The sequence below is a fragment of the Tachysurus vachellii genome, chromosome 3 (genome assembly GCF_030014155.1).
Source record: "Tachysurus vachellii isolate PV-2020 chromosome 3, HZAU_Pvac_v1, whole genome shotgun sequence".
NCBI classification, from domain to species: Eukaryota; Metazoa; Chordata; class Actinopteri; order Siluriformes; family Bagridae; genus Tachysurus; species Tachysurus vachellii.
In genome coordinates, this window is record NC_083462.1 from 33935671 (window position 1) to 33958170 (window position 22500).

General features: G+C 42.6%; 1 protein-coding gene across 4 annotated transcripts in view; it reads right to left on the reverse strand.

Moving 5' to 3' along the window:
- enah (ENAH actin regulator) overlaps positions 1-22500 on the reverse strand; it is a 90769-nt gene that overhangs the window by 44587 nt on the left and 23682 nt on the right. For 3 of the 4 annotated variants that reach the window (XM_060866899.1, XM_060866900.1, XM_060866898.1), the window contains exon 2: positions 11698-11863. In XM_060866899.1, the coding sequence (XP_060722882.1) occupies positions 11698-11863 (166 nt within the window). Of the gene's footprint in view, positions 1-11697; positions 11864-22419 lie in introns of all 4 variants that reach the window. The other variant, XM_060866901.1, reaches the window with a different exon arrangement.

Here is a 22500-nt window from a genome sequence, read left to right on the forward strand (position 1 = left end):
AAAATGAGTGGGTGAATGAAAAGATGGCCATGGGTGCACAAACTTTTGCATAATGACTTTGGATGAAGTTTGGAGTAGATGCTACAGTGCTTTAGGGTTTGTTCTGTTAGCTGGCTACTGAGATAAAATGCTACTTTGAGTGTTAGCCACTGTAGGACAGTCACCTGTAGAGAAGATGGTGAGATTTTAAATGACTCTTCTCTGATTCTGACCACAGAAGTTCAACTCGAGTGCCCTTTGTGTTGGATGATTACTTTGCTGTAAAATGGACAACTGGAGAAAGAAAATAAAGAGAAAAAAAAAACCCTGGCCTTTCATCAGACCATTCACTCGCTCGCTCACGGTGAGTTGAGATGAGGTGGTAACTGGAGAAGGTCGAGCACTGAGCTGCAGGAACAATGAAAGATGACTCTGGAGAGAAACAGGGCAGTACAGTTTGGGATGTTCTCCACCTCTTTGTACACCTCTCATGCCCCTTTTCCACCGAGGCAGTTTGAGTGCTGGTTCGGAGCCTAATTTAGAACCAGTTCTTTCTTTTTCGACAGCCAAAGCACCGGCTCTGAACCAGGAAAAGTGGTTCTTAAGTAGCACCAAAACGTTGCTGGTCTAGACTTGCGTCAGAACCGCTTGTGTCAGGGACTGTGGGTGTGGCTGGGGGCGGGGCTACTGTTAGTGCATTTGATAATGTACCTTAAGTATAATAATGTTTAATACACTTTTACTTTACCGCAATATGATACATTATCAGCACACATGATAGTAAGTAGCTACATGCTAAGACTAACTTTTTTCTGTGTTAATAATAAAATAACGTTATGTACTTTCTCCATTACAACCTCCGTTTATACAGATCACATGGAGCTGCACGTACACGTTGGATTCGCTACGTTTGGATGTTCATGTAGGTTCATGTAGGCTAAAGTTTCTGTGTAACGTGACACGTATACAGTGACGTCACACTCGGCTCTGTGATGCTCTCTAACTGATGGAAAGACAAACCGGTTCTTAGAAGGTTCGCCAGTGGAACCAACTTTGAACCAGCACCAGCACTAGCTCTGGACCAGCACCCGGTTCTTTTTGGTGGAAAAGGGGCATCAGAAGCACTGGCTCAAGACCGCCGGCAGATTCAAAAGTACTGCCTGCTAATTTAGTTGATTTTTATTCTTTATTTGCACTTTGTTACAAGCGAAACTGTGCACACAGCCGTAGTCAGCGAGGCCGCACAATAATCTTTACAACTCTTGTACCGAGTCTTACAACACTTAACCATAAGAAGAATTTCTTGCAGCCTGTGAGATCATGTGGAATCAGTACTTCTAAATAAACAGCCCACGGTGGCTAAACGAGCAGGGGGTGTGATGAGGAGCCTTGATGAGGAAGAGCGGAGAATCTTCAAATAAATACTGTGTTTAATAGGGAGCCAGTGGAGTTGTTGACAGGAGGGGATAATGTGATGCATGATGGATGTTTGACTTCTGAATAATGTGAAGCTTTTGTGTTGAGCCACATGAGAGTAAATTACAGATAAGAAGAGCTTGTGTTGGAACGGGGTGAGGTACGGGCCGAGATGGAGGTGTGTCAGGAAAATCTGTTAATATGTGACTCGAAGGACAAAATACTATCAAAGATGACCCTGAGTTTCTAACCTGGGCAGAGGGAAAAACTGAGGAACTGAAAATGTAAACTTAGACTGTTGGATTTGGACACTTTGGACCTATAAGGAGAACCTGTTGAGTAGTGTTAATTTCGTCAGACGAGACGAGACGAAATATGTTCGTCAACAACCTTTTTTTTCATGACTAAGACGAGACGATGACGAGACTGCACCACTGTCCAAAAACGCTGACTAAGACTAAATTAACATGCGTTATTGTTGACGAAAAAAGACGAGACGAAAATGTTTTGTATAAAATAAAAACTAAGATAAAATCTCTCTTCATTTTCGTCTACAACTGTCTCTGCTTTTTCATCAGCTGTTACGCCTTTAAAATATTCACAACGAGTTCGCGGCTTCGCGCTGTTTAGTGTGTGTGTAGAAACAATTCGTCCGAGCACAAGTCCACCCCTGGTCTAGTCAGGCTTTTTGTGTTAAATTATATTTCCTGTTGCTCCACAGGCTCTTTTATTGTACATGACAGCTTATGTCCCGATGACCGGTCTTTGCATTACGATTAAACATCTGTGAAACACTTTTTTTACTGAAATGTTTATCAGTAATAATCTCAGTAATAATGTGTTATTTTAAAAAAAGACTACAATTTTTTGACTAAAACTAGACTAAAATTAAAAGACTTTTAGTCGACTAAAACTTGACTAAGATACCTTGAGTTTTCTTTTGACTAAAACTAGACTAAAATGACGAGACTTTTAGTCGACTAAAACTTGACTAACAAAAAAAGATATGTGAATAAATATGACTAAAACTAACAAGGACATTTGGCACAAGACTAAGACTAAATTAAAAATAGGTGACTGTTGAGATTGAGAAAGTTTGAGGAAAACCAAGGGTTTTTTCATGTAAGCAGTTGGCGAGTCAGGTTTGTGTACATATAAAGTTGTGGATCATCTGCATAACTATTGAAATGTATACCAAATTTTACTATTATTATTATTATTATTATTATGATTATTATTATTATTATTAACCACTGTCATCAAACCGCCTCCGTCCAGCCTGTCCAGCTTGGCTGTTGTTATTTTCCAGCTTCCAGATTACTCGGTGAAACTGTTTATTAAACATTTGAGATTTTCTCATTTCTTTGCTGTTGCGTTCATTCGTTTCTTGAAAGCATCTGTCCGTAATGATGCAGCGATAAACTCCTTCCCGTCTCATCGGCTCGTCTATTAACGATGTTATAAAAAGCTTCGCGCACCTGGTGTTTGTGTTCATCACAAAGAGAAAGGGTTTGTCTTTTTGTTTTGTTTTGTCTGTGTTTCTGCACATTATTTACGAATACCAGACACATATTTTGTGCTTTACAGGTAACACGATGGCAGAATGACAAGCCGATTAAAGTTGGAACTGTGCCGCTTGCTAATATGTTGGGGGATTTTCATGTGAGTGTCGAATAAAAGCTTTAAAAAAAAAACAAAAAAAAAAAACAAAGACATTTATACATCCCTTGCGAAAGGTTTTTAAATAAAATAAAATAAATAAATAAATACAATCAAGACAAATAGTCCATTAAGGTCGACGGTTCTTAATAGAAGGTTTCTTCGTTACGTCTCAGCCATTTATGAGTAATGAAAACACTTTTTACCGGAAAACAACCGAATCCAGAACCATCGTTATGGCTGATTTTAAATCAGACGTGAGAATTTCAGCACACTGTGTGTGCGCCATAGACAACACACTGCAGCTGCTCGTGTGGTGCAACACAAAAGACATATTAATGACACGGAAATGAACACACACAACAGGGCTGGGCCGGATCGACAACTGTAACGTCTTCACAAACACATGCTGTCGGTTGCGCTGCAAACGTTCAGTCAGACGAAGTTACTCTGTTTCAGAGTGCCGACAGTCACCAGCTCGCTTTTCCTCCTTGATTTGCTCACATGGCTGAAAACCCACCGGTTTTAGTGCCTCAAGAATTCAACACGGCTACACGATGAGGGTCGGTCGCAAAAGACTAGAAAGCAAAACTGAAGGATGGAAGAAACCTGACGAATGTGTTTAAGATGTGTGCCAAAAACAAGCGGCCTGAAGAGCGTGCTAATCCAGAAGAACCAGTAAAATTTTGTGAAGGGGAAAAGGCTTAAAGTCATCACAGAATATAAGATTTTTCTAACACGTGACGTTCCCCAGTCGTGGTGTAGTTTAGCTTAAAATCTCAATAGCAATATAAACCCTGCACAGTTAGTGTATGGAAATAACTTCGGTTTGTAAATCTATTGAAAACATATTTACTGCTAAAACGCATCAGCAGCTGTAACGTCATTTTATTAAACATTTTTAAACGCAGTATCTACACTTGTCTTAGTTGTTGGCGAGTGCACTTTATAAAACAAAAAGTGTCCCACGTGGCCTCTTGTTCTCGAGGTTTCCTTGTAGAGTCTAAACTATTCATTAACGAGGACGTGAGCTTAATCGGCTCGCTTCGGCGGTAAACATGAGTGAATGCAGATGGTGATCCAATCTGATCAAGTCTGTTATGATGCAGTTATAAACTGTTCACAGACAGACACCCAAACGTTCTCAGTATTTGTTAACTAGCCACAAGCTTAGCCACTTAAATCTGACGAATGCTCAAGATTTGTTTATTTCTAACAAATAAATGGTATACAACAATAACAGTATAATATAATATTTATATAGATAACAGTTTCATTTGTCAGCTATGAACATATAAGTTGATTTATAAAGCCATAATATCCTGAAGTCTGTTTAACTAGCTAGTAGCATCCTGACTACTGAATGGAATAGAACAGTAGTCAGTAGTCAGAATAGAACGGAAGAGAATAAAAGCCTTTGTTTTGTCACATATACGTAACAACACAGTGAAATTCTGGGGTCAGAGCACAGGGTCGGACACGATACAGTGCCCCTGGAGCAGAAAGGGTTAAGGGCCTTGCTCAGGGGCCCCAAATGTGGCAGAGAGAGCCTTAACCGCCCTACTACTAAGCCAACGTTAACCTCAACTGTTAAAACTTCAATATATTTTCTAATCTAACAGCATAAAGATACAGATCAGCTCTCATTGAGACAAATCAGCTCTCTTATGTTCCTCTGTTCAGGACAGATCCACTCTCTCAAACACTTATAATACTAGTGTTCTTACTGTTTAATGTAATCAACCACCTGGTTCACGAGGACCAGCTGTCAGTCTTGTCCTGTTAAACCGAACATCATGAGCTAATAAGAAAGCGATGGACTGTGTGGGACGGAGTTATTTATTGTGTGGGGGTCGTGTGGACATTGTGGAGTCCAGGAGAAGGAAATAAAGACGCACAAAACAGCGTGATTAAATCAGGACACGATGGTCTGTTGGGTATCGGCGTTCTATCGGTTCAGTGCTGGTGTTGGGACATTTTCTTATTTATTTTTTATTCACAAATTTGCAGAACAAAACTTTATTCGACTCTTGAACCAGACGTCCTGTGGAACTTTCTGGGAAGGATGTTGTTATTAATGGGACCGAGTTAAAAAAAAAAAAAAAAGGTGTGACGTTTTTCCCCAAATCAGGAAAGTGTTAACTCACAGCTGAAGCTGAATATTAATATTTGACCATTCATGTTTTGGACTTCTGAAAGATCTGAAGGTTTGCTGGACATGTTATCAGAACGTAACAGAAAGCTGGGACACACTGCTGGGAAGCTGGGAATAACACAGAATGATCGTTTAAGCTGAATAAGGTACATGTACCGCTCTCTGCCGTTTAATCAAGGCTTTATTTGCTTTGTTTATTAATGAATCAGCCTGACCGAGGTTACTCGTTTTGTTCTGAGGTTTGAGATCCTCATTACTAATGAATTCACTGCCCCCACACAAAGGAGTGTGTATATAAACAAGACGGAGGAGTGAAAAGCAGCAGATGAAGCAGGCGCTGTGCATTTACTGCTCCCTCACGCCTTCACCTCTCCACCACGGTCAAGTACAAAGCCCTCACTCCATCATTACACCGCTCACCCAGACTAATCGTTGTTACGCACTTACGTGATGCTTGTTGTGAACTATATACAGATCGCTACGCAAACCTTCAGCTGTCATTAGACTCCTTTCGAATCAACACTGTGTGTTTAGTGTCCATATACAACACAAAATATCTGTATACTGCACGTGGGTCCAGAGGCCAACGATGCATTTACGCTGCAGCTGCTGCTCTAAAATGATGGCCAAATCTAATCGAACTGCCTTGTGAACAGATGCATTAATGATACAAGTCACTACAGAAGAGAGTGTGCAGGTGGGACGGAGTAGTCAAATCATTCAAGCCATGCAAATAGAGTCATCATCCGTCTCTTCTTTATACAGTCGGGTAACAGATGGCTGAAGAAACAAACTCGGTGCGATGCATTTTTTCGTGTAGTCTTTTTAACAATAACTAATCTTTCTCTTGTTTCTGAACAAACAAACATTTTCCTCGACGTCAGAACATGAAGCGGCATCTTTAGAGGTTTCAGAAAATGCCTGGCCATCTGGCCAGCGGTGTACTGTGCTGTTCCAAATACCATTGTGTGTGTGTGTGTGTGTGTGTGTGCGTGCGTGTGTGTGTGTGTGTGTGTGTGTGTGTGTGTGTGCGTGCATGAGAGACACTGCAGAACCTGTGCTGATGTCTCTCTCTTGCATTACAGGCTGCTGAGCTCATACAGTACCTGAAGCACACATCAGATCAGACTTCATATGAATTAGTCAAAGGGAGAATCATCTAGAATTTTATTCAGCAGTGATCCAGCAGCATTCCAAGAGTGATTACATCTCTGGAACATTTCTGTGTGTGTGTAGTACTGTGTGTGTGTAGTAGTGTGTGTATATATGTGTGTAGTACTGTGTGTGTAGTAGTGTGTGTATATATGTGTGTGTAGTACTGTGTGTGTGTGTGTGTGTGTAGTACTGTGTGTGTGTTTGTGTGTGTGTGTAGTACTGTGTGTGTGTGTGTGTGTGTGTGTAGTACTGTGTGTGTGTGTAGTAGTGTGTGTGTGTAGTAGTGTGTGTGTGTATATATGTGTGTAGTACTGTGTGTGTATATATGTGTGTAGTACTGTGTGTGTGTAGTACTGTGTGTGTGTGTGTATGTGTAGTACCGTGTGTGTGTATGTGTAGTACTGTGTGTGTGTGTAGTTCTGTGTGTGTGTGTAGTACTGTGTGTGTGCAGTACTGTGTGTGTGCAGTACTGTGTGTGTGTGTGTGTGTGTGTGTGTGTGTGTAGTACTGTGTATGTGTAGTACTGTGTGTGTGTATGTGTAGTACTGTGTGTGTGTGTAGTACTGTGTGTGTGTAGTTCTGTGTGTGTGTGTGTAGTACTGTGTGTGTGCAGTATTGTGTGTGTGTGTGTAGTACTGTGTGTGTGTGTATGTGTAGTACTGTGTGTGTATATATGTGTGTAGTACTGTGTGTGTATATGTGTGTAGTACTGTGTGTGTAGTACTGTGTGTGTATATATGTGTAGTACTGTGTGTGTGTAGTACTGTGTGTGTGTGTGTATGTGTAGTACTGTGTGTGTGTATGTGTAGTACTGTGTGTGTGTGTAGTTCTGTGTGTGTGTGTGTGTAGTACTGTGTGTGTGCAGTACTGTGTGTGTGTGTGTGTGTGTAGTACTGTGTATGTGTAGTACTGTGTGTGTGTGTATGTGTAGTACTGTGTGTGTGTGTAGTACTGTGTGTGTGTAGTTCTGTGTGTGTGTAGTACTGTGTGTGTGCAGTATTGTGTGTGTGTGTGTAGTACTGTGTGTGTGTATGTGTAGTACTGTGTGTAGTACTGTGTGTGTGTAGTACTGTGTGTGTGTGCGCGTGTGTGTGTGTGGTACTGTGTGTGTGTGTAGTACTGTGTGTGTAGAGTACTGTGTGTAGTACTGTGTGTGTGTGTAGTACTGTGTGCGTGTGTGTGGTACTGTGTGTGTGTGGTACTGTGTGTGTGTGTGTGTGTAGTACTGTGTGTGTGTGTGTGTGTGTGTAGTACTGTGTGTGTGTGTAGTTCTGTGTGTGTGTGTAGTACTGTGTGTGTGCAGTACTGTGTGTGTGTGTGTGTGTGTGTGTGTGTGTGTGTGTAGTACTGTGTGTGTGTGTGTGTGTGTAGTACTGTGTGTGTGTGTGTGTGTGTAGTACTGTGTGTGTGTGCATTTCTGTGTTCACTATGTAAAATTCCACATGCAGGTCTGAAACAGTATCTACAGCAGAGTTCGTGCCATCACCAGAGGACATGACATACGATACAAGCTTCACGAGTGTAAAAGTGACCTAGATCACTCACATTCATGTCGTTACACTAACGTAAGACAAAGTCTTCATTCTTCTCCTGACAAGAGTTTCTAAATTACCGAGCTTACCTAGCTACTAAGTTACATGACATGCATACATTGTGTTTGTGTGTCTGTGAGCATAACACAGAGACAGACACACACAAAGAGACACACACACTCAGACTGACTCGCAGACTGACAGAGAGACAGACACAGACACACTCACAAACAGAGGCACAGAGAGAGACACGGACTCGTGGACAAAAAGAGACACACTCACACACACACACGCGCGCACACACACAGAGACATAGGAGAGAGACACACACACACACACACACACACACAAGTGCTTCGACTGGCTTATCAAGGACCAAATAAAAATCATAAAGGACAACTGATCCTCATCAATATGCACATAGGAGAAACAGCTCAACTGCAGAAGACATCTCATGTGTCGTACACTTGGCCGTCACCCACAGACCTATTTTAGTCTGATCTTCCTCAAACAATCATACGGGCTGAGCCAATCACCATGCAGCTGGGTCCTGAACTTCTTAGCAGAAGACAAACTGTCAGAATTACGTCCTCCTCATCATCCTCAGCACTGGCTTCCCTCAGGGATGTGTCCTGAGCCCCTGCTGTACTCTCTGCTGAACTGTGACTGCTCAGCTACATCTTCGAGCACCCACACATTCACGATTGCAGAGGACACAGCTGGTCAAACTAATTACCCACAATAATGAGACGGCGTACAGGCTGAATACGGAACATCTGGACACCTGGTGCAGGGCTAACAACCTCACCATCAACGTACAGAAAACAAAGACAATGATTGTGTACTTTAGGAGGGTGATTAAGTGCCCCCTTCCCCCCTGCCTCGACGGAGCCGTCAAGGTCGTCCTTAGCTTTAAATAAGACGTAAGACCTTGGGGAACACCAAAGCAATGACCTGACCTCAAACTAACTCCATTGGTTCTGCAGGGGTTGTTAAGTCTGCACAAAGGATCACTGGCAGCAGTTTTCCAACAATTGAGAACATCTACAAGGCTGGACACCATCAGTGCCACAACAACCAGACACAAACACCACAAGCACTGAGGCTCACGACCTCCTTTCCTGTGCAATAATAGCTTTACACTGAGATTTCTCATGTGTACACTGTGTGTGTCAATAACTCAGGAACTGCCACACTACTGACCCCTCATGTGCAACCCTCATGTGCTAGAACACAGAAAACTGTCCAATAAGGGGGAAAAAGTGTACATTGTGTTTATACTGAACTGCTGCTCTTTATTATTACTCACTCAATCTAGTGTTCTAAGTCATATTCTACAGCTCTAGTTTTTATTTAGAGTTTACTTTAACACACACACACACACACACACACACACACACACACACACACACACACACACACAGACACACACCCAGAGACAGACAGACACACACAGACACACACCCAGAGACAGACAGACACACACAGACACACACCCAGAGACACACACAGACACACACCCAGAGACAGACACACACACAACCAGAGGCAGACACACACACACAACCAGAGGCAGACACACACACAACCAGAGGCAGACACACACAACCAGAGACAGACATACCCCCAGAGGCAGACAGACAGACACACACACTCTCAGAGGCAGACACACACCCCCAAAGGCAGACAGACAGACACACACACACCCCCAGAGGCAGACAGACAGACACACACACACACACCCCCAGAGACAGACACACACCCCCAGAGGCAGGCAGACAGACAGACACCCACACACCCCCAGAGACAGACACACACGCCCCCAGAGGCAGACAGAGACACACACACACCCCCAGAGACAGACACACACGCCCCCAGAGGCAGACAGACACACACCCAGACAGACACACACACCCCCAGAGACAGACACACACACACCCAGAGGCAGACACACACACACCCCCAGAGGCAGACAGACAAACACACACACAGACAGACAGATCCCTGTTACTGGTTACTAGGTTTGGAAGTTACAAGTTTAGTTACAAATCCTGGTCAGATGTGAACATTGATGAGACCAAAGTTATTTGCTGTTGCTGTCAATGTAAAGTCTGAACCGGAGTCTGAATCATCATCATCATCATCATCATCATCATCATCAAGCTAAGCACACAAAGAAAACTAGAAGCAGAAAGATGAGTAAGGACAGGAATCTGTGGAGCTGGGACACGCTACAACGGCTCAATCACAAGCACAGCGCATTATTCTGATGAACGCCAGAAACATCACAAGTGCACAGAGAACTTCACGCTACTACTGAGGAGCAGCCAGACTACTGCAGTCTGAGCATCTGCCTCACACAGCACAGTGTCTCTGTACAACCGCTCACGGGACACGTGTGTGTGTGTGTGTGAGTGTGAGTGAGTGAGACAGATGTGTGTGTATGTTAGGACAGGTTGTGTTGTCCTGTTCTACAGACTATTTTGAGTTGTGTTCATCTAGCTGATGTTCAGCTCCACTTGGCTCATGTGCGAGGGAATGGAACAGATTCCTAACTGAATTCTCCATTATTGCAGCTATATTAGCTGAACTCCTCGGAGGTAAAAGGTTTGTTTGATGCTCAGTCTTGCTGCCAGCTTTGTGTCAGCTATCACAGGTGATGGAGAGCAGTGAGTGTGTCCCAGTCTGTACGGTCAAAACTTTCTTACAAAAATAACACGGCTGAGGATTGTGACCGAACCGGATCTGAAGTTTGAGGACCTCAAATGCACAATAAAGCATTGCTCACAAGTCAGACTCGTGAGCAATGCTTTATTGTGCATTTGAGGTCCTCAAACTTCAGATCCGGTTCGGATCCCATAGCTGCTCTCCTCACAGTCCGCTACAGGGCAGAGCAGCTATGGGCATCATGAGCGACTCACAGCAGACTGCACACACACATGTCCCTGCCTGGCCGTCCTGCACTACATTAAGCTCGCTGCTGCTAAAGATGGACCACATGAACAGCTTGGACGCTGATGGCACCGTGAATTCCCTGGTTACACAACTGCACTGTGTCTACATAGTAAACAGCTATAAAAGAGAAATTATTATTTATAAATCACACACTCTGTTGTCTCCCAGATGAGGATAAGGTTCCCTTTTGTGTCTGGATCCTCTCAAGGTTTCTTCCTCACGTCTTCTCTGCCTCGTTCATTAGGGATACATTTAACGTATAAAAATGTATATCCCTGTAAATCTGCTTCGTGTCAGCTCTATACGAATAACAGTGAGCCGATGAAGACCGCGTCCTGTCCTCTGGCCATGAGAAAAAGCTCGTGTGTTTAAGCAACTGCAAAAGAAACCGAACCTTATAGCATAACATCGCTGGCCAAAAGGACTATTTCTATCCATCACCTCTTCATTCATTCATTGTTTAATATGTATTTTTTTAAGAATCCTGTTTTGAGTTCCACGTAGCACAGAGCATGGTTTAGTGAGACCGTCTTCCTCCCCATGTGAGAAGTGTGAGGTGTGACCAGAAGGATCTAACAGAAATAATGGAGTCATAGTAAATATCTAGATATCTTCCTGGAATATCTTTGTTTTTAACCACACATTTGTATAGTACATGAATACAATACAATGACTCGATTGAAAGCCCTAACGTTAAGAGCTTAACACCTCCTGATGTTAACCCGTCACTATTCACATGCCCTGGAGAAATGATGATGATGATGAAGAACTACTCTACTTATTCAGTTTGACTTATTCTTTCGTGACGTTATCAGCAGTCTGTGATTCGTCGTAAATCTTGCTTACCTGGTGGTCCTGAATTTTACGGCCCACCACCCGGAAGGCGTTGTTTCCCGTGTGGTGATAGATGTGGACTCTGCTGAAACCCGTGGAACCTCCAGCAGGAACCCATTTCTTGTTGGCGTCGTCGTACACCATGACGGCAGCCCGTGCCTGACAGATACTCTGCTCACTGTGAAAGAGACAAAAAAACAGAGAGAAGCGTAAGGGATGTGCGATCTACACACAGCTTCACTGGACATCTTCATCTTTTAATTCTACAGCTGATTAGTGCCAGGGTTTTAATACGAAGGCACGAACATAACAGAGCCACGACACTTCAGATAACTTAATCAGTCGCTCCAGGATTCTGGGAGATTGCGATCATAAACAAACACACAATCATGTAAACGGCGAGATAGTCAGGTACACGGCGAGATAGTCAGGTACACGGCGAGATAGTCAAGTACACGGCGAGATAGTCAAGTACACGGCGAGATAGTCAGGTACACGGCGAGATAGTCAGGTACACGGCGAGATAGTCAGGTACACGGCGAGATAGTCAGGTACACGGCGAGATAGTCAGGTACACGGTGAGATAGTCAGGTACACGGTGAGATAGTCAGGTACACGGTGAGATAGTCAGGTACACGGTGAGATAGTCAGGTACACGGTGAGATAGTCAGGTACACGGTGAGATAGTCAGGTACACGGTGAGATAGTCAGGTACACGGCGAGATAGTCAGGTACACGGCGAGATAGTCAGGTACACGGTGAGATAGTCAGGTACACGGTGAGATAGTCAGGTACACGGCGAGATATTCTGAGAAGCTTGAAACAACGCACATCTCAGCCACATCCTTATCAACATAATATTACTCACGTTTTAAGGATTCAAACAAACAATCAAACAAAAGTTTAAACATAATAAACTAAACCTCAGATACGGAGATTAATACAGACAAGATGAGAAAAAAAAAAAACGGCTCCGTTCCGTAAAGGATTTACAGTCGCGCTTCACCTTGAGAAATTCTGACAATTCTGCCACAGTATAATCAGTGTTTGGTCTCACGGCTGTCTAATACAAAGAGTGAGTCAGACTCGCTCGGGGAGAAGTTGAACCATCTGTTGTCTGATTTAGAGTGACACAGCGGAGTGATGTGACTCAAGTGTCATCGTCCAACATCACTACACTCGCATCACACGGGGGGGGGGGGGGGGCTGACAAAAAACAAATCCACCTTGTTTTGCTTTCCCACAAAACCTCATGCTGAATTCACAATTAAATACAATGATAAACATAAAAAAGGCTTCTGCTGGTGTGTGTGTGTGTGTGTGTGTGAGAGTGTGAGTGAGAGAGAGAGAGAGAGAGAGAGAGAGAGTGTGTGTGAGAGAGTGTGTGTGTGTGTGAGAGAGAGAGAGAGAGAGAGAGAGAGAGAGAGAGAGAGAGAGAGTGTGTGTGTGTGTGTGTGTGTGTGTGTGTGTGTGAGAGAGAGTGTGTGGACACTAATCTGGACGTGTTTAGAGAGAGAGAGAGAGAGAGAGAGAGTGTGTGTGTGTGTGTGTGTGAGAGAGAGAGAGAGAGTGTGTGTGTGTGTGTGTGTGGACACTAATCTGGACGTGTTTAGAGAGAGAGAGAGAGAGAGAGAGAGAGAGAGAGAGAGAGTGTGTGTGTGTGTGTGTGTGTGTGTGTGTGTGTGAGAGAGAGAGAGAGAGTGTGTGTGTGGACACTAATCTGGACGTGTTTAACTGAATTATAATGTACAATAATGTACAATAACAAAGCGTTATGCAAATAGTGGAATAAAAATATAGGCTTTAATCAAATCTCTAACCAAAGATAAATCCTGACTATTGACATAACCGAAAGGAAAAAAGGATGATTTCTGTGAGAAAAAACTCATTACAGAACTCATTTAAACTGCAGTGCTTGTAAACCATCGGATTGTTAGCAGTATATCATACATTTTGTTTCTTCTTCAGCGAGCTGTCATTTCAAAACTAACCCAATTTGGTGTAAAAAAAAAAGACAATAAATAAATAAAAGCATAGCAACGCTGCTAGTGTGAGTGAAGCCGGTGTCTGATGTACGGTGTCTGCTTTTGTTAGCTGCTCGTGCTGTGAAAATCCCGCAGCCCTCTGAGGCTCAGACATGTTGTTAAATCCTGTGTAGAGTCTCATATCCACAGCTATGATCTTCCCAACCACCGACTTGCTTTATAACCTCAACTGAATCTGGAAACTCTACCTGAACGTAGCGGAGACGTACGTAGTGGAGACATTAGCTCATGAAAAGCGTCACGCGTGCCGGTTTTCTATAGAGAAATAAGGGCTGGATTAGGAATGTTTTATTAGGAATTATTGGAATGTGTTCCACTAATTGTTTCATAACAAATAGTCTGGGTGTTAAATGTATTGTTCGTCACGTAGAAAAACTGAACTGACGGCTTTGTGCGGTCTGATATGAGGATCGCACTGTTACACACCTCAGAGCACAGAGCTGACCTTTAATCACCAAGAGACAGAGGGGGGGGGGGGGGAGACAGGGTGAGAGAGAGAGAGACAGACAGACAGAGAGAGAGACAGACAGACAGAGAGAGAGAGAGAGAGAGAGAGAGAGACAGGGGAGAGAGAGAGAGAGAGAGAGAGAGAGAGAGAGAGAGAGAGACGGGGGAGAGGGGGGGAGGGGGAGAGAGAGAGAGAGAGAGAGAGAGAGAGAGAGAGAGAGAGAGAGAGAGACAGAGAGAGGGAGAGACACAGAGAGAGAGAGACAGAGAGAGAGAGACAGGCAGGGGGAGAGAGAGAGAGAGAGAGGTGACAAGGCAGTGATGCCAAACTACAGCAGTGGGATTTAGTACAAGTTAAGCGTCTTCCTAAGCAGGAGAAACAAACACTACAGAACACGGGACTGGATCTGGACACTCAGCATTCCTATGAGCTTGTGTTTATAAGGTCCATGAATAAACATGCACATTTAATCCAGTGAGTCAGCACTGAGGAGAAGATGAGAGTTTCCTGAAAGCCACTACACAGAAATCCTGGGCCTAAGTAAGCAAGGAAAAAACCAGAGAAACCACATCGACTGAATCCTCAGCAGGTTTCAGGGAAATACAGAGCAGGGTTTAAAAAAAAAAAAAAAATCAGCTTAATGAATGAATTATAAGGCAGGATGGAAGGAAGCAACCAAATCAGCTGTTACTCATCAGTTCCACTGCAAAATCTACAGCTCAGCCAAACACTGAATGAATCCCCCAGACAGACAGGAGCACTGACGTCACACTGTATCTCAGCTGTTCTGCTCTGTGCCAGGTCAACTTACTCTACAGTCTTCCATTATGGAACGAAGGAAGCGTTAGGGAGTGAACTGTTGGAGTAATATATATATATTCTTATATAAAGAATATATATATAGAATATATATATTCTTTAGGTAGGGATAAAACAAAATATAATCCCTGTTCTACACTTTAGTGAAAAAAACTTAAGTGAGATGTCAGGATTTGCGTTGCGTATCAATGCAAAACGTCTTACATGCAATTCAATTTATTTTGTGGAACATGGATATGAAAATGCAGACGTTTATAATGAACGTTTGTTCATGAACGTGGTGTTTGTAGGGTTCACAGGATCGCACGAGAGCGTATATGAGGGAAAACAATCAGACAGTGTGTGAAATGTAGTATTACGTTAAGGTCAAAGTGCCCATAGTTACCAAATTACCATCAAATAGGCATAATATTGACACTTACTGTACCGCTACGTGTTTTTAGGTTAGAGCTGGAATTCTTATAAGCTGAGATGTCTGTTTGTTTTGGTGCACACAGAATGCATCGCATTATAAAGCTATTATTTTTTACATCTTGGAGTGAAAATATAGAATTATTTTGAGGCCACGGGTGATCTGCCTTTGATAAAGCGCAAACGTCTTCCTCTGCTTCAGCCATCATCTTCTAACTAAAGGCGCGCTAAACTTCAGTGTGAGATGTGCAGCGTACTCTCACGAAGCAGCCTCTCCGACGTCTCACGAGACTTGTCATATAAACTAATTATTATTTATTAAATCTCATTTATTACCATTTGAGTAACGGAGGAACGCCACCGATTGTAGCGGAGTAAATGTAAAGTTTTTCCACTAAAACTTTCCACTCTACTTGAGTAAGAGTAAAAGTACACATCTTTAATTATACTCAAAAAGTACAAGTTACCCAAAAAATGTACAAGTAAATGTAAGGAAGTAAATGTAATTCGTTACTACACACCTCTGATAACGCCTTATTGAAGAAATACTTGCAACTGCATAATAGAGAAACATTTAAGCGAGAGTGTGTGTGTGTGTGTGTGTGTGTGTGTGTGAGAAAATTAGTAATGAATGATGGATTTCCACAGTCACTACCTAGAAAATATATCTCAGTATTCATTAAGTCTGGAAAAAGACAGAATAGGATCAGTGTTTTGTTGCCTGTATTCTGCACCACATGTTCTTAGACAGTGTGTGTGAGGAGTGAGTGAGATCTGTGGTGTTTTGGGTGTGTGAGGTGGTGTGTATGGAGAGGTGAGTGGGGTGGATTGTATGGGGAGGTGTGTAGGGTGGTGTGTATGGGGAGGTGTTTTGGGTGTGTGAGGTGGTGTGTATGGAGAGGTGTGTATGGTGGTGTGTATGGGGAGGTGTGTATGGTGGTGTGTATGGGGTGGTGTGTATGGTGGTGTGTGAGGTGGTGTGTATGGAGAGGTGTGTATGGTGGTGTGTATGGGGTGGTGTGTATGGTGGTGTGTAGGGTGTGTATGGGGAGGTGTGTATGATGGTGTGTATGGGGTGGTGTGTATGGGGTGGTGTGTATGGGGTGGTGTGTATGGGGAGGTGTGTATGGGGAGGTGTGTATGGGGAGGTGTGTATGGGGTGGTGTGTATGGTGGTGTGTATGGGGTGGTGTGTATGGTGGTGTGTGAGGTGGTGTGTAGGGTGTGTAGGGTGTGTGAGCTGATCTGTGTATACAAAATAACATGCATATGATGAAAGATTAATAATCAATGCCTTAGAGTCTAAAACATCTCTGTGCTCAATGAGGATTGATCTAAAGCTCCAGTGAAGATGTGAACCTTCTGAATGAACGCTCTAGAGGCTTTTGCACCTACTCTACAAGCCCCAGGAGCGTGAGAAAGACAGGAGCTATTTTAAACCCACACACAGTGACAGAGCTGGCTGGAGCAGAAGGAACACAGCTCACAGGGAGGCTCCAGCCTGGGTGTAGGTGTTACATGGAGCCTGAAATAGGCTCAGACTCCCACAATGAAACACACGCCGAACTGCCAGGTTACTCTATATACAGCACATGTACATCAACTTTAAAAAAAATAAAAATAAAATAAAGCTATACTACAGAATCTCGAGCAGTTCATCAGCCAGCGGTCGCAGCTCTGCGGGGAAGAACCGCAGCTTCCAGCGCAGGCATTTAAACATGTGAGCGTTCTTTAGAGAGAGGAACGAGAGCCTGCTCTGTGAGTCTTGCATAAGACTGCGGAAGAATCTCACATGAAGCAGGGAGTCTGATTTTTTTTAGGGTTTTTATATCGATTAAACATTTCAGAAAAGAACTGAGACTGAAAGGAGAATCTGAGTGTAACGTGGAGCCGACACGAGACCAACACTCATAAGTTACAAGCCTTCATTGGCGAGTTCCCGCTCTCCTCTGGTCTTTTTATAGGCTGAGGAATTACAGCCATCACCTTAGCAACAATGCGCACGTGGGCGGATTGTGTGTGTGTGTGTGTGTGTGTGTGTGTGTGTGCGTGTGTGTATGTGTGTGTGTGTGTGCGCGTCTCCTCCATAATACCGAGAGAAAGATCTTGTGTAAGGGCAAGAGGGAGAAAAAAGGCCAATCACCATTTACCACTTCTTCAGCCGTCTCCCACGTTCTGCACACAAGAGCCGTGTGTATCGGCTGCAGAGTAAAATACTAAAAACTCTGTGTTTAGAAACATTTTATTTGTAAAGTGCTGTTCGGCGTTTAAAAAAAAAAACCCTCCAAGAATTAAATGTTTACGCTACAACACTGTGACGTCAGTAATTACACAACAAACACTGTACCTGTGTGTGTCCTAGTACTCGTGTGAAAACGGTCAGTTACATAATCATCAACCGTGTGTGTGTGTGTGTGTGTGTGTGTGTGTGTGTGTGTGTGTGGGGTTTAGTGGTGCAGTCAGTGCTGGTCTTTGTTACACTTTGAAAAGAAAGACAGTGAGCCACATTTGCATTTAAAACAAGGTTAATAAATAAAGTCTGTTGAAAATGAACAATAGCGTTCACATTAGCATTGACACACACACACACACACACACACACACACACACACACACACACACACACACACACACACACACACACACACACACACACACACACAGACACCTCCAGCGGTTAAGACACTGACTTATGAACAAGGCTTAGAGGAGATGAAAATACAACTGAAGTAAAAATAAACAAACAAAACAACGCGCCGTTCTCCAGCCACTCACAAACCTGTGAATTATTTACACACAGTGAGGCGAAGCTCTGGATATCGTGTCTGGTGATGTCTATCATTTTACATCATCCAAAAAGAAAGGCTGAGACACATTAACAAGAAGAACTCGGAGTATAAAAGACTAAAATCTGAGGACAGGTTCTGGATCATCTTACTGACCCCTGAAACTGCTGAAGGTTTTAGTGACTAATCACATTGTGCCTAAAGTATTAACTGACTGTCAATACTCAAGATAATGATCTTTATTATTATTAATTCTGAGGTAATATTTACATCTACAAGCTCCAGTGATTATCTTTATATTCATCTGTCGTTCAAGTGTCCAAAATGTTCAGTCTTTGTATTGTATTTGTAGTAACAGCTCTTTGTTTCGTGTGGTTTGTTCTGTGGAAAACCAAAAGCGGCAAAAAAAAAAAAAAAAAGCAATACAATCGTCGAAAAACATCGAAACGTGACGAAATGTTTTTGTTTTTGTCAGTGTTTTATAAATTACTTTTATAGTCTCTCCTTCATGATCTTACTGATCTGAGTCAATTATTTTTTTTAAAAAATGCAATACAATCTTTTTTTTTTTCTTTTAATTAAATTACTAAAAGAATCTGCAAGGTCATGAAGGAGAGACTGAGTAATTTATAAAACACTGACAAAAACATTTCAAGTCACGTTTCGATGTTTTTCGACGATCGTATTCTTTTTTTTTTTTGCAGCTTTTGCTTTTCGATGTTTTTCTTGTGGTTCAGGAGTGTTTAGTTCTCTTTAGTGAGAATTTAACAGCAAATGAGTAAGCAGCAAAGATACAGTCTGAAGAGTGTGATAGATAGATAGATAGATAGATAGATAGATAGATAGATAGATAGATAGATAGATAGATAGATAGATAGATAGATAGATAGATAGATAGATAGATAGATAGATGAGTGTGATAGATGAGTGTGATAGACAGATAGATAGATGAGTGTGATAGATGAGTGTGATAGATAGATAGATAGATGAGTGTGATAGATGAGTGTGATAGATAGATAGATAGATAGATAGATAGATAGATAGATAGATAGATAGATAGATAGATGAGTGTGATAGATAGATAGATAGATAGATGAGTGTGATAGACAGATAGATAGATGGGTGTGATAGATAGATAGATGAGTGTGATAGATGAGTGTGATAGATAGATAGATAGATAGATAGATAGATAGATAGATAGATAGATAGATGAGTGTGATAGATAGATGAGTGTGATAGATGAGTGTGATAGATGAGTGTGATAGATAGATGAGTGTGATAGATAGATGAGTGTGATAGATGAGTGTGATAGATAGATGAGTGTGATAGATGAGTGTGATAGATAGATGAGTGTGATAGATGAGTGTGATAGATGAGTGTGATAGATAGATGAGTGTGATAGATGAGTGTGATGGATAGATAAAACAGACAGACAGATAGATAGATTCATGTAGCTAAAAAACAAGAATGACGGGATTGCAGAAGCAAACTACAGAACATTCCACCTTCTGTCCTGTCATTAGTCTTTATTTAGCTTTAGATATGACAGTTTTTATGTACATTAATGACACAGGAGCCATTTTCTAAGCTGGTTATAAAGAGTTTATAAAGACAAAGTGTTGTCTTGTAGATACAAGAGTTCTGATTCTGTCACAGTTTAATTAGTGAAACTAAAGTAAACACAGAGGAAGCTGAGGGATCAGGTACAACCTGTGTGATCAAATCAGCTCAGGGTCCTGGGTTTAACAGTCAGTTACAGCAACAAACCTGATACAGAGACGTGTTGAGTGAGAACAGTGTACGTGTGCATACACACACACACACACACACACACACACACACACACTCATACAGACTTACACACACACACACACACACACTCACTCATACAGACTTACACACACACACACACACACACACACACACACACACACACACACACACACTCATACAGACTTACACACACACACATACAGACTTACACACACATTCATACAGACTTACACACACACACACACACATACAGACTTACACACACACACACACACACACACTCATACAGACTTACACACACATTCATACAGACTTACACACACACACACACACACACACACACACACTCATACAGACTTACACACACATTCATACAGACTTACACACACACACACACACACACACTCACTCATACAGACTTACACACACACACACACACACACACACACACACACACACTCATACAGACTTACACACACACACACACACACACACACACACACACTCATACAGACTTACACACACATTCATACAGACTTACACACACACACACACACACACACACACATACAGACTTACACACACATTCATACAGACTTACACACACACACACACACATTCATACAGACTTACACACACACACACACACACACACACACACACTCATACAGACTTACACACACACACACACACACACATTCATACAGACTTACACACACACACACACTCATACAGACTTACACACACACACACACATTCATACAGACTTACACACACACACACACACACACACACAGACTTACACACACACACACATTCATACAGACTTACACACACACACATTCATACAGACTTACACACACACACATTCATACAGACTTACACACACACACATTCATACAGACTTACACACACACACATTCATACAGACTTACACACACACACATTCATACAGACTTACACACACACACACATTCATACAGACTTACACACACACACACACACACACTTACACACACACTTACACACACACACTTACACACACACACACTCATACACTCTTACACACACACACACTCATACATACTTACACACACACATTCATACAGACTTACACACATACACACACTCATACAGACTTACACACACACACTCATACAGACTTACACACACACACTCATACAGACACACACACACACACACAGACTTACACACACACACACACACACACTCATACAGACTTACACACACACACTCACAGACTTACACACACACACACACTCATACAGACTTACACACACACACACTCATACAGACTTACACACACACACTCATACAGACTTACACACACACACTCATACAGACTTACACACACACACACTCATACAGACTTACACACACACACACATTCATACACACACACAATCATTCATACACACACACACACAATCATTCATACACACACACAATCATTCATGCACAGACACACACACATTCATGCACACACATACACACACACTCATTCATATACACAGACACACACACATTCATGCACAGACACCCACTCATACACACACAGACACACTAATACATACACCCACTCATTCACACACACACACAGGGCTTACACTTATTCATACATACATACGGCTCTATTATTGATATCCATGCTTCAGCGTGTTCTGAGAGCTTTTCTCCTCAGCACAGTTGTACACAGTTGTACACAGTTGTACACAGGTGTAAGTCGGAGTTCTTTGAGTTTTCAAAGCCTTTCTGTTTGTATGAAGCAGACTGACCGTTCTCTTCTGATCTCTCATCAGACCACACACACTGACCTGCTGCCCAGACACAGTGGTGTGTGAAAATGCCAGGAGATCAGCAGTTTCTGACATACCGCAGCGGCTCAGACTTTCCTGTCATTCTGAGGTTTCCTGTGAACATAAACCTTGACCTGCACCTGTAGGAGGTTTTGCGGTAGCTGGTTGGCTAATTGTGTGAATGAGCGTCCAATCGTTCCTATTAAAGTGGCCAGTGTGTCTTTGGATAGGAAAAAGTGGTTTATGGATGTGTGGAGGAAATGGCGCAATGTGGTGTGTGTGTAGCTGTGCAAGTTAATAGATGGGAGATTTCATGCTCAATATTTGATGACTGAATTTCCCCAACACACACACACACACACACACACACACACACACGCTCCTGTTTCTGTTCGTTCCTAAGCTCATAAAGCGTTTCAGTGATCAAATCTTTAGCGCGCACGGCTACAACGCTGACACGATGGATAACGCTGCTGCTCCTCGGTCCTCGCGGCTCACAGTCGTGTTTATTTCACACTAAAAGCTTTGAGCGTCGACCAGCTGATCCCGTTTAAAACGAAATCAACAGCTTGTTCTGCAGCTCTAACACACCCACAGAAAGAAGGAGCCGGGAACAGAAAACCGACACCTACGTACCGGTGGACTTCCATTTTTGAAGACGCGGTGCATCTTTCATGCAGGATGAAGCCAGACAGCTTGCAGTGCGTCGGAGGCTGG